This window comes from Anomaloglossus baeobatrachus, chromosome 2 (assembly GCF_048569485.1).
Source record: "Anomaloglossus baeobatrachus isolate aAnoBae1 chromosome 2, aAnoBae1.hap1, whole genome shotgun sequence".
NCBI lineage: Eukaryota > Metazoa > Chordata > Amphibia > Anura > Aromobatidae > Anomaloglossus > Anomaloglossus baeobatrachus.
Window position 1 is genome coordinate 742,192,568 of NC_134354.1, and position 13,789 is coordinate 742,206,356.

At 40.3% G+C, this 13,789-nt stretch overlaps 1 protein-coding gene across 1 annotated transcript; it reads right to left on the reverse strand.

Moving 5' to 3' along the window:
- Positions 1–230: 230 nt before the first annotated feature.
- Positions 231–11,632, reverse strand: LOC142290668 (maestro heat-like repeat-containing protein family member 2A). The gene is made up of 13 exons (XM_075334653.1): positions 11,467–11,632; positions 9,828–9,974; positions 9,673–9,745; positions 8,534–8,660; positions 8,379–8,451; positions 7,792–7,918; positions 7,637–7,709; positions 7,189–7,315; positions 7,034–7,106; positions 6,537–6,663; positions 6,155–6,268; positions 4,871–4,940; positions 231–2,342 (listed from the first exon to the last, which is right to left on the reverse strand). Exon 13 carries the CDS (start codon positions 2,320–2,322, stop codon positions 610–612), a length of 1,713 nt encoding a protein of 570 aa, XP_075190768.1. The 5' UTR covers positions 2,323–2,342; positions 4,871–4,940; positions 6,155–6,268; positions 6,537–6,663; positions 7,034–7,106; positions 7,189–7,315; positions 7,637–7,709; positions 7,792–7,918; positions 8,379–8,451; positions 8,534–8,660; positions 9,673–9,745; positions 9,828–9,974; positions 11,467–11,632; the 3' UTR covers positions 231–609.
- Between the last annotated feature and the right edge of the window lie 2,157 nt (positions 11,633–13,789).

Genomic DNA, 13,789 nt, shown 5'->3' on the forward strand with positions numbered 1-13,789 from the left:
AATCTGCGTGAAAGCAAATTACCCAAAAATTTGCATCTTGGTAAATTTAGATTTTTCTAAAACATAAGTTGAATTACTTTTGACGTTATTTGCTGACCTCTAGTATATGGGAACAGACTCGAAATCTGGAGAACTTACAGCCAGTTACTATCAGTAAAAAAAAAACAAACTAAGAGGGTTTTTTTTATAATGTTTATTTTAACTTCTATAAATTTCAGTTATCTCTAATTTTTGAGTATGTCTGGAGTGTGGGAGGAAACCGGAGCACCCGGAGGAAACCCACGCAAACACGGGGAGAACATACAAACTCCTTGCAGATGTCATCCTTGGTGGGATTTGAACGCAGTGCTGCAAAGCAACAGTGCTAACCACTGAGTCACCGTGCTGCCCATAATTAAATCAGGCCTAACAAATTCTTGTATCTCTAGCCTGATAACAGGTTTAGGCTGGAGTCACACTTAGGAGAATGTACGGTCGTGCTAGTCTCTCACAACAGGAGCAGGTCGGCTGCATGTATTTCTATGCAGCTGAGACGCTCGTCTCCAGAGAGCAGCAGGCCTAATGTCTCGCAAGTGTGACTCTGGCCTCATTAAAACATCCACTGTGTTTTCACAATGAAGTCTCGTAAATTCTTATTGTCTCTCTTTCAAAGAAGTTGGTTGCGGGTTTACCAACTTTAACCACTTTAGCAGTTAGAATGCTTTTCCACTTGGTACCCAGGATGTCCATGGCACGGTAACTTGCCTCCTGCGCCTCTGGAATATAGAATAGAGTACTAAGTCTCCTCAACCTTTTAAACACGGCACATAATGCCGTCGGGCAGAGTTTTTCATAGGGTAAAGCGTCCCTTATCATAGTGAGGTGTTTCAGGATCGCGTCTATCTCATCTCTCAGATACAGCAATTCCATACTGTGGAGCATCATCTTCTCCAGAAGGGCAGGTTCTTTTTGTCTGAGTTGTTCATATATTTTGCAGTATTTTTCGCCATCAGCACTTAACAGCTCTTCTACATTGTTACATCCGATGTAAGGAAGACAATGCAATAAGGCTGTTATCCCGGCTGCCTTAACTTGCTGGTCTTTGCTGTGTAACTTTATCAGGAAGTCAGATAGGCAGCTTCTGATGTGTTTGCTGAAGTCTCTCTTGTTCCGGTTGCAGTTCTTGGCGAGATCGGCAAACAGTGAAATGGAGTTTGCCTGGATCTGCAGATTTGGGTGGTTTAGATTGTCAGTGCACAGAGAAACAATCTTCCCAAATGATCCACCAAGTTTTGATCTTTTCAGCAGGTTGACAAATTTTGACAAAGCCTGAAAGCTTTTGATGACCACTTTTAGCATCCGAAAACTCGACAATTTTCTGTAAAGGCAGCCAAAGATGACGTCCTTCAGCTGATGCACCTGTCTTGGAGCACCTTCACAAGCATTTCCAATAGCTTCTATAGCAAGACAGACCTCAAGTTCATCCGAACTGTCCACCTTTGAAACCATTAATAAGATTAAAGCTTTTGTCATAGTCTTCTCCAGGAGCTCAGGATGGCGTAGAAGCTCAGAGAAGAACATAACACTGATGATTTTGCTTTTTCTGACAGCAGACCTTATTGCTATAAGCAGGTAATGGACGACCTTTTTCCTTTCCTCATCAGTTAAGACACATGTAATGTAATAGCACATTGCAGCCTGCATAGTGTCTGTGTCTTGGAGGACATCACCATCATCCTGGTGGTTTATGAGCCCATAGCTGGGGTGCAGGAGATGATTCCAAAAATCAAAGCTCTCAGGTGGCCCAGCCTGGTATTGTGTATGGGTAATCAAGTCATCCATTGACTGTATAGTCTGCGCTGCACTTCTTCTCTCTTTCCAGTCTCTGTTGGTGTGGGAGCAAATCAGAGACAATGTCTTGAGCACACTGTTCTGTGGATGCTCCTCATCCATTTCCAAGAGCTCCATGACTTCTTCACAGTGATAAACAGCAATATTAGCCAGGAGCGTCATAGCTGCACCAGTTATTCCTGGATGTCTCTCACTTTCTGCTCTCCGCATGTGGCGGTAGGTCTTATCAATAAGTTCAGTGGTCAGAAAGTCGGCAGCATCCGCTCTGGCAGAGGTTATAGCTGACAAGAACAGAAGGGCATTCACCAAATACCTTCCATCCAGATCATCCAGATGTTTGATTAGCTCGCTGGTCATGGTCTTTATTTCTCCAAGCTCAAATGATGAGACAATGCCTGGAATACTGTCCTCCAGGAGCGGGACAGTGAGCAGGTCCAGCGAGGCCAACAGGTCTTTACAGCCATCGCTGGATCCCATGCTGCAATGCTTCATTATAAATAATCAGAAGTAATCTGCCAAAAATGGAAAATTATATTAGAGGAAATGTCATGTAAATTGTCAATGGAAATAATACTCATTATTAAAAGTAAATTATTAATATTTCTCCAATATAAATGCAAATTATAAAATTATATTTCAAATACAGGCGTTGTCCTTTCTTGGCTCAAATTTCAGTAATTCCTCATACTGATGTGTAATGGCATAACGAACTGTAAAATGTCTCAGGGCTGACAGCACCGAACCCTACAGGGTGGTCTCACCGGTGCCCATGGGGAACACAAATAAAGAAAGGGCATCCATGGCTCGGATACAGAGAATTTGCTTGTTTTTTATCTTCACCCGTGGAAAACAGATGCTGCTTTTTTTTTTTTCTTACAGACGTTACCCATGGGCACAGGGGGTGTCATGGTGCAGGGTGAGGTAAGACCCGAGGTGGTTTAGCCTTTTTCTGAAATTATCCATCAGTGTACGTTCCTTTAGTACTGGCTTTCGGCAGGGTCCATGCAGGACACTAATGCTGGTATAGTGTACTGTACATTATGGGAGGACACCACAGAACACACTCACCCTAATTATATAGAGAACAATCTGCAGTTTGTAATTACAGATCATGACCCGTCAGTAGTTACTGATCCGCAGTTCATCACTTTCTGGTGAATCTAAGGAAAATCAATCAAAATGATGATCCCATTGCTTTGTATTGACTGAATAATCAGACAAATTCAGCATTTATTAATTTTTACCATGGCTGCTCCTATTCCTGAGAATATCACAGATCCCTGCAGACCCTCTTTCCCAATATTGGATGTATCAGTACGTTCCACTCTGCAGTGCATTCCTGCAAAATGGATGTATCGGTACATCCTGGCGATTATGTGGCACAGAAGCCGTGCCCACACAATCATCACTCGGAGCTCGGCCTTAATAACAGCTGAGTACCTGCTGGAACAGCCAGAGCCAGTGCCCGCACCACTTTTGTCTGTTGAACCCTCTAAATGCCGCATTTAATAGCGATTGTAGCCTTTATATGGTTTAGAGGGAAGGGGCTCATTCTACCGGTAGCCCCAAAACATGATTGCAAGAAGTCAATGGAAATCATGGCGGCCCGAGGTAATATAATAATGACCTCTGGTCTGCCAGTTATGGTGGCCTGTTAGACTATGCCATAAGCATGATCTAAAAAGCATTTTGTCATTGACACACTGAAAGTTGTAATGCATTTTCATTGCAATTCACTTGAGCAGTGATCAGGCAAATAACAGTTAAACTAAAAAAGTTAACAGAAAAATGTCAAAGTACAAGTGCATCTCAATAAATTAGAATATTATTAAAAAGATAATTTTGCAGTAATTCAATACAAAAAGAGAAATAGATATATTATATAGAATCATTACAGAGTGATCTATTTCAATGGTTTATTTCTGTTAATACCTGGGCTTCCATATCACCTCAGCAGTGCCACAGGCTGATCTCCTCCATGCCACATTGCTGCATGGATGCAGTAACTCATGCAAGAGGAGCCCAACCAAGTATTGAGGCATTTATTGTACAGACTTTTCAGTAGGCACCAACATTTCTGAGTGTAAAATATTTTTTTTAGTTGATCTTATATAATATTCTAATTTTCTGAGATAATGACTTTTGGGTTTTCATTGGCTGTAAGCCATAATCATCAACATTAACAGAAATAAACACTTGAAATAGATCCCTCTGTGTGTAATGACTCTATATAATAGATAGGGATAAATCCCTCTGTGTGTAATGACTCTATATAATATATAGGAATAGATCCCTCTGTGTGTAATGACTCTATATAATATATAGGAATAGATCACTGTGTGTAATGATTCTATATAATATATGTGTTTCACTTTTTGTATTGGATTACTGCAATAAATTAACTTTTTGATGATATTCTAATTTATTGAGATGCACTTGTATATAACCCCCCCTCAATAAATTATTTTTAAACATTTTTTGGAAAAATAGTACGCGAATAAATACGAACATTTTATATTAAAATCTCTTAAAAAAAATTACACAAATTTTGGTTTTGTCGTGTTCAGAACAAAGGAGCGCTATTGCACTTTTGGGGTGCTGGCTTTCTGAATGCGGGTGTCAGTTTTAAAATGGGGTCTTTTTGCCAGTTTACTGATATAGAGGCCCCCTCAAACTCACTACAACATTAAATAGCCTCTATATATATAAATTTTGTAAATTTCATTGAAAAAATGAGCAATTGCTGCTAAAGATTTAACCTTTCTAATATTGTATAAAAAAGAATTCAAGAATTATTCTGATATAAAGTAGGAATGTGCAGGGATGAACATAGAAATCATGGCGCCCCATAGCAAAAGTGTGAATGGGCCTCCCCGGCCAAAAAAATTCCAAAAAGCTACAAGTGTTATTAAATGTAGGCATTCATGTATTAGTTATAGACCAAACATTGTCCAGGAGAATGATCGCCCTTCAATAGATATAGTTTATAGCGAGGCTTTGATTTTTGTTTATTAATTGAGTAAAATAAAACTCCTCTAACCTGATCTGTTCCTGGTAACAGTCACAATAAGAAGTATGGCAGGAATGAGCCGATAAAGCAGGAGGACAACCTGAAACAGCAAAACATATAGAAAGTCTTCACTACATGGGATCTCTACCATCAACAAAAGGCATAAATCAATAGTATAAGTGACTATAAGAAGCTTTGTCTTATGTATTATCAGAGAAATCAGCCTTAGGGTTCCGTCACACTTTAGCAGCAGCGATCCCACCAGCGATCTGACCTGGTCAGGATCGCTGCTGCATCGCTACATGGTCGCTGGTGAGCTGTCAAACAGGCAGATCTCACCAGCGACCAGTGACCAGCGACCAGCCAGCAGCGACGTGCAAGCGACGCTGCGCTTGCACGGAGCCGGCGTCTGGAAGCTGCGGACACTGGTAACTAAGGTAAACATCGGGTATGGTTACCCGATGTTTACCTTAGTTACCAGCGCACACCGCTTAGCTTAGTGTGTGCAGGGAGCAGGAGCCGGCACTGGCAGCGTGAGAGCTGCGGAGGCTGGTAACGAAGGTAAATATCGGGTAACCACCTTGGTTACCCGATGTTTACTTTGGTTACAGCTTACCGCAGGCTGTCAGACGCCGGCTCCTGCTCCCTGCACATTCAGGATTGTTGCTCTCTCGCTGTCACACACAGCGATGTGTGCTTAGTGGGAGAGCAACAATAAAAAAACGAACCAGGGCTGTGTGTAACAAGCAGCGATCTCACAGCAGGGGCCAGATCGCTGCTCAGTGTCACACACAGCGAGATCGCTAATGAGGTCACTGCTGTATCACAAAAACCGTGACTCAGCAACGATCTCAGCAGCGATCTCGCTGTGTGTGAAGTACCCCTTATTCTATTCTTATGAGTCAATTCTTCTCTTCCTTTGTCTCCTGATCTCATGAACGCTGAATGAACTGCTCAGTACAGAGATTTCACACGTTAGGAGTGAGAGGAGGAGCACGGCCCGGAGAAAGCACAGAAACATCGTCATGCAGAATTCTAGCAGGTGTATTAGCTTATACCAGAGCTGCGGTCACAGCTACAATGCTCAGTACTGCTGTATAATCTGCTCCATGCCTCTGTGCTGCCTAAGAAAAGAGCTAAAAATATGGGAGACACTAGATCAAAGCCAACTGCAAATCATAGTGCCTGTAGGGAGAAAAACGGAAAACAGCGCAAAATACCATATAAGCCATATAATGGGCAGAAATAGCACTGCTCCTCACATCATGTACACACATTGCAACTTATTCTAATATTACATAAATGTATAGTTACCCTTCTCCTACTTTACTCTTCTAGTTTATCCAAATACTTTGTTCTCAATAGTAATTCTAGAGTATTTAGCTCGTATCGCAGTAACAAAAGGATCTTCTGGTCACGATTTCAGCTCTGTAATAGATTAATAAAGGTAAAATGAGCAATGGATCAGTCAGGTTTTTTTAATCCAAATCCAAACTTTAACTTGAGTTTTCCAACTCTCCACAAACAGAACTTTGACAACCTTTCAAACAGTGGAGTGTTATTCCAACCTATAATATAATGATATTGATAGTGCAAGTTGGCGGGTGCCATCAGCCATGTTCTGGCATCCTCTTCTTTTGTAAATAGTTTAAGAAAGAAGGACCCAGGAGCCCCGCTCCTCGGCCATTATACTCACTGGAAAGATGTCTTGCGTTCTGCTCCAATCCTATACACGGTGAAGTTCTCTTCTCAGCTTATGCAGGGAGTCCACTGATGTTCCCTCTGTGATATGGTCCTCAACCAGCAAAAATGAAGATTTAAATCTGAAAGAGATGAAAAAAATATTGATGCCAAAATACATGGGGCCATAAAACATGGGGCCATAATATATGGGGCCATAATACATGGGGCCATAATACATGGGGCCATAATACATGGGGCCATAATACATGGAGACAAAATACATGGGGCCATAATACATGGGGCCATGATACATGGAGCCATGATACATGGGGCCATAATACATGGGGCCATGTGCGAAGTTCCTTATTTATTTTAGAAACAGAAAGATCTTGTCACAATTTTGGCACTGATGATAGATTAACAACCTTTTACTGAACAATAGATCAGTCAGATTTTATTCTTGTATTTTTATACAGATCGTGTTAGTTATATTAAGCTCAGAATACTTACATTAATAGCTGGTGAATTCTCCAATACAAACAGAACTGTGACAAGGTTCACACAGTGGAGTGTTTATTCCAACCTATAATAAAATATTATATTGATAGTCATTAGATGTAAGGAAGAAGGACCCAGGATCCCCGCGACTCGGCCATTATACTCACTGGAACGATGTCTGGCGTTCTGTTCCGATCTTATACACGCTGAAGTTCTCTTCTCAGCTTATGCAGGAAGTCCACTGACTTTCCCTCTGTGATATGGTCCTCAACCAGCAAAAATCAAGATTTAGATCTGAAAGAGATGAAAAAAATATTGATGCCAAAATACATGGAGCCATAAAATATGGCACCATAATACATGGGACCATAATACATGGGGCCATAATACATGGGGCCATAATATATGGGGCCATAATATATGGAGCCATAATACATGGGGCCATAATACATGGGGCCATGTTAGAAGTTCCTTATATATTTTAGAAACAGATCTTGTCACAATTTCGGCACTGATAATAGATTAATAACCTTTTACTGAACAATAGATCAGTCAGGTTTTATTCTTGTATTTTTATACAGGACGTGTTAGTTATAATAAGTTCAGAATACTTACATTAATAGCTGGTGAATTCCCCAATACAAACAGAACTGTGACACCGTTCACACAGTGGAGTGTTTATTCCAACCTATAATATAATATGATATTGATAGTTATTAGATGTAAGGAAGAAGGACCCAGGATCCCCGTGCCTCGGCCATTATACTCACTGGAAAGATGTCTGGTGTTCTGCTCCAATCCTATACACGGTGAAGTTCTCTTCTCAGCTTATGCAGGGAGTCCACTGACGTTCCCTCTGTGATATGGTCCTCAACCAGCAAAAACGAAGATTTAAATCTGAAAGAGATGAAAAAAATATTGATGCCAAAATACATGGGGCCATAAAACATGGGGCCATAATATATGGGGCCATAATACATGGGGCCATAATACATGGGGCCATAATACATGGGGCCATAATACATAGGGCCATAATACATGGAGACAAAATACATGGAGCCATAATACATGGAGACAAAATACATGGGGCCATAATACATGGAGACAAAATACATGGGGCCATAATACATGGGGCCATGATACATGGAGCCATGATACATGGAGCCATAATACATGGGGCCATAATACATGGGGCCATGTGCGAAGTTCCTTATTTATTTTAGAAACAGAAAGATCTTTTCACAATTTCGGCACTGATGATAGATTAACAACCTTTTACTGAACAATAGATCAGTCAGATTTTATTCTTGTATTTTTATACAGATCGTGTTAGTTATATTAAGCTCAGAATACTTACATTAATAGCTGGTGAATTCTCCAATACAAACAGAACTGTGACAAGGTTCACACAGTGGAGTGTTTATTCCAACCTATAATAAAATATTATATTGATAGTCATTAGATGTAAGGAAGAAGGACCCAGGATCCCCGCGACTCGGCCATTATACTCACTGGAACAATGTCTGGCGTTCTGCTCCGATCGTATACACGCTGAAGTACTCTTCTCAGCTTATGCAGGAAGTCCACTGACTTTCCCTCTGTGATATGGTCCTCAACCAGCAAAAATCAAGATTTAGATCTGAAAGAGATGAAAAAAATATTGATGCCAAAATACATGGAGCCATAAAATATGGCGCCATAATACATGGGACCATAATACATGGGGCCATAATACATGGGGCCATAATATATGGAGCCATAAAACATTGAGATTGGGGCCATAATACATGGGGCCATAATACATGGGGCCATAAAAAATGAGATTTTTCAAATATTGATGCCAAAATACATGGGGCCATAATACATGGAGCCATTATACATGGGGCTATAATACGTGGGGCCATAATATGTGGGGCCATAATACATGGGGCCATAATAGATGGATCCATAATACATGGGGCCATAATACATGGGGCCATAATACATGGAAACATTGAGATTGGGGCCATAATACATGGAGCCATAATACATGGGGCCATAAAAAAATGAAATTTTTCAAATATTGATGCCAAAATACATGGGGCCATAAAACATGGGGCCATAAAACATGGGGCCATAATACATGGAGCCATTATACATGGGGCTATAATACGTGGGGCCATAATATGTGGGGCCATAATACATGGGGCCATAATAGATGGAGCTATAATACATGGGGCCATAATACATGGGGCCATAATACATGGAACCATATTACATGGGGCCATAAAACATGGGGCCATAATACATGGAGCCATAATACTTGGGGCCATAATACATGGGGCCATATTACATGGGACCATAATACATGGGGCCATAATACATGGGGCCATAATACATGGGACCATAATACATGGGGCCATAATACATGGAGCCATAATACTTGGGGCCATAATACATGGGGCCATATTACATGGGGCCATATTACATGGGGCCATAATACATGGGGCCATGTGCAAAGTTCCTTATATATTTTAGAAACAGAAAGATCTTGTCACAATTTCAGCACTTATGATAGATTAATAACCTTTTACTGAACAAAAGATCAGACAGATTTTATTCTTGTATTTTTATACAGGACGTGTTAGTTATATTACACTCAGAATACTTACATTAATAGCTGGTGAATTCCCCAATACAAACAGAACTGTGACACCGTTCACACAGTGGAGTGTTTATTCCAACCTATAATATAATTTGATATTGATAGTCATTAGATGTAAGGAAGAAGGATCCAGAATCCCCGCACCTCGGCCATTATACTCACTGGAAAGATGTCTGGAGTTCTGCTCCGATCCCGTACACACTGACGTTGTCTTCTCAGCTGGTGCAGGGCGTCCACTGACTTTCCCTCTGGGAGGTGGTCCTCGCCTCTGGGAGGTGATCCTCAACCGGGAAAAATCAGGATTCAAATCTGAAAGAGATGAAATTAAATTGATGCCATATAATATGGAGCCTCTTTAATTCCAGAGAGCTGTACATGTGCAGAGAGTTTACATACATATATAAAATACAGCAGTAGCTGGATGTACTGTTACTCATTATCGCCATCCCTAGTAAATAGCTGAGTGCATATTTTATACAATAGCGTCCCCCCCTTTAAATAGCTGGATGCACTTTTTACACATTATAGGGGAGAAGGAGATAATTTGCAAACAGTGCATTCAGCTATTTATCCCCTTTTCCTAGCGGGCCGGAGCTTACAGACAAGAAAAAAATGGTGTGTAATTCTCCTCTAATCCTGACATTGATATTTGCTCCCCCAATTTTCTATCAGGCGATTCCTACTTTTACATTGAAAAACACAAGAGAGAGGCGACCATAGTGTAGTGTACCTTCGTCGCACGTCCCCTGACGAAGGTACACTCCGAAATGCGCATCGGGCGCATTCCCGCCGCAGTCTCTCTCATTTAGGTAATGTTATCTTTGTATATTGCTCCTTCCATTCAGTGCCTAGTGCCCTTGAGGTAACGGCAGCATGCTCTCCCCTTCTGACTCGCAGTAAATGTGAGATATGGGTAATTAACACTGCTTTGTGTCCCTGTCGGCGCTGGTTCTCACCGCTGCTGCGGAGACACACACAGACCTTAGTGTTAGAGTATATGTGTATAGGTGTATATACTGGCATATAATGTATTCATCTCTCACTGTAGTTTATAATTGTGGTCTGTGTGTCCTTCTGCTTCTGCGCTGATTCCCATCGCCGACATAGGTATACCGCACATGGTGTAATCTATACAGTGCACTTTCCTCCTTGTATTGGGAAGTGGAATATCTGATAATTTAGGCCTTCCCTTATATACACTAGGTTTCTCTAGTTCTATATATATTATATCTTATATTAAGAGTTGCCTTTTGTGCATCATCTCTATGAGTATGCTGCTTTGAAATTCTATTGTGGGTCACAATTGTCCTGTTTGGATATGATATTTTTATTACAATTGCATAGAATCAGTACATTGCTACTATTTTGTATTGACTGCGGTGATGTACACCGTTTCCCCTTTCAACATAAATATTAATAAAAATATGTTGAACCTATGATCGCCTCTCTCTTGTGTTTTTCATGGTCAATCCTCAGCGATTTGGTTCATACATTGTAGTCCTCTCTGCGTAATATATATTTATATATATATTAATTATTTTCTGATATGCTGATGTTTATGCCACTTCTTACTCTTCTACTTTTACATTGGATCAGTGAGGGCCGGATTTGTGTCATGATTTGTAAATAGGAAACAAAATTCCTAAAAACGGTTCATCTGTTGTATTGTGCCAGGATTTCTGCCGGACGAGTTACTCATCTCTAGGGGCAATGGCGGCTTCCCATACTTTAGAAAACATGATAAAATAATGAGAGGATAAAAACTTCTAGTTTTATAGATAACAGCACACAATAAACTTACCTCCAAATATAGAAGATTCTACAGTCAATGATGAAAATGAAAACAGGAAATGCAGAAATAATCCGCTAATTCTCAAAAAATCCACAAGTAATCCGCTAATTCACAAGTAAATAACAAGTAAACCGCTAATCCACAAGTAAAAGATCTAAGTACGTGCTGTTGGGAAACAAACAAATACCAAGTCTGATCCAGTGAGATGTGACGGAATGTTAATAGGCTGCACTCCATTGTGACATCACTCACCTATGTGACATCACTGTCCACTTCCATATATGGAAAGCAATGATGTCACAATGCAGCGTAATAGCCAATACTTTTTCTCTTACTTCCTATCCCTTATAAGGCAGCTGAAGATGATGATTTTGGCTATAATGAGGATAAATTAAATAAAATCCTTGCAGTTTTCCAGTTAATAGATTACAGCAGGTGTTACATAGGTATGGACGAGCTTTTTCTATTTCCAATTCTCATCATATGACATTATATCACATTTCAATAGTAAAAAGTATATTGGTGCTGGACTCACCACATTTATTTTGTGGCTCCAATGGTGATGTAGATAGTGCCACTTCTCTACCGGCCACAGCGAGCATCCGACAAAAGGGTAAAACAAAGCCGGTACATCAATGAGGACATTGAATATTGTCTTCTTTATTGATTCCTCCATTATAAAGTCACTTGCGTCCCTTCATCATGAAGCCTCTTACTTGTTTCCGGCCATAGTACGGCCCTTAGTCATAAAGATATCTGGTGTGCACATGGGAACATATTAATATTAACCTGATCCAATCACATGTGACCACAAAAAACCATGGAGAACATCATGATTGTTGTTGTATTTGAGAAGGTTTCTATTATTACAGCTATGTGGGTTACACATTTAATATATATACAGTACAGACCAAAAGTTTGGACACACCTTCTCATTCAAAGAGTTTTCTTTATTTTCATGAGTCTGAAAATTGTGGATTCACATTGAAGGTATCAAAACGAATGGTGAATGGATGGACTCTACATGCCTGGTTCCCACCGTGAAGCATGGAGGAGGAGGTATGATGGTGTGGGGGTGCTTTGCTGGTGACACTGTTGAGGATTTATTCAAAATTGAAGGCATACTGAACCAGCATGGCTACCACAGCATCTTGCAGCGGCATGCTATTCCATCCGGTTTGCGTTTAGTTAGACCATCATTTATTTTTCAACAAAACAATGACCCCAAACACACCTCCAGGCTGTGTAAGGGCTATTTGACTAAGAAGGAGAGTGATGGGGTGCTACGCCAGATGACCTGGCCTCCACAGTCACCAGACCTGAACCCAATCGAGATGGTTTGGGATGAGCTGGACTGCAGAGTGAAGGCAAAAGGGCCAACAAGTGCTAAGCATCTCTGGGAACTCCTTCAGGACTGTTGGAAGACCATTTCTGGTGACTACCTCTTGAAACTCATCAAGACAATGCCAAGAGTGTGCAAAGCAGTAATCAAAGCAAAAGGTGGCTACTTTGAAGAAGCTAGAATATAAGACATATTGTTAGTTGTTTCACAATTTTTTGTTAAGTATTTCATTCCACATGTGTTAATTCATAGTTTTGATGTCTTCAATGTGAATCTACAATTTTTAGAGTCATGAAAATAAAGAAAACTCATTGAATGAGGAGGTGTGTTCAAACTTTTGGTCTGTACTGTATATACAGTGGAACATTGGATTCCGAACATAATTGGTTCCGGGAGTGTGCTCCTAAACCAAGTTACTCTTATATAAAAGCAAATTTTCCCGTAGGAAATCATTGAAATGCAGACAATTCGTTCCACAATGCAAAAAATTTAAATATTTACTGTATTTCTACAAACTTATTACAGTAATACAAAATAATGTCCTGTATTCATATAAAATTATTACAGTTCACTAATACAAAATACTGTACAGTAAAAAACAAGTAAAACAAATTAAACTGCACTCTAGCTTCCAATACAATTGTTGGTGTGCGGGAGGTAGAGAACAAGCAATGCGCTGCACTGGATAGCCGAAAGAGAGTACAATACTGTATCCACAAATGCAAACTGATAGAAATGCTATATAGTATATACTGTACTTTGCAATGGTATACTGTATACAGAATACAGTACATATGTGCAGAAAGTTACCTCCAGAGCGGGTCAGAGCGCGGTGAAAGGACGGAACCGGAAGTGTGCACGGTGAGGATTTGCTCTTATTGCAAAGCATTGCTCTTAATTTTAAACCTCAGATCCAATGCATTTCTCTCAGTAATCGTTTTTTTTGCCAGTTTCCCCCTCTCCCAGGACCGTTCACCTTCTCAATTGCAC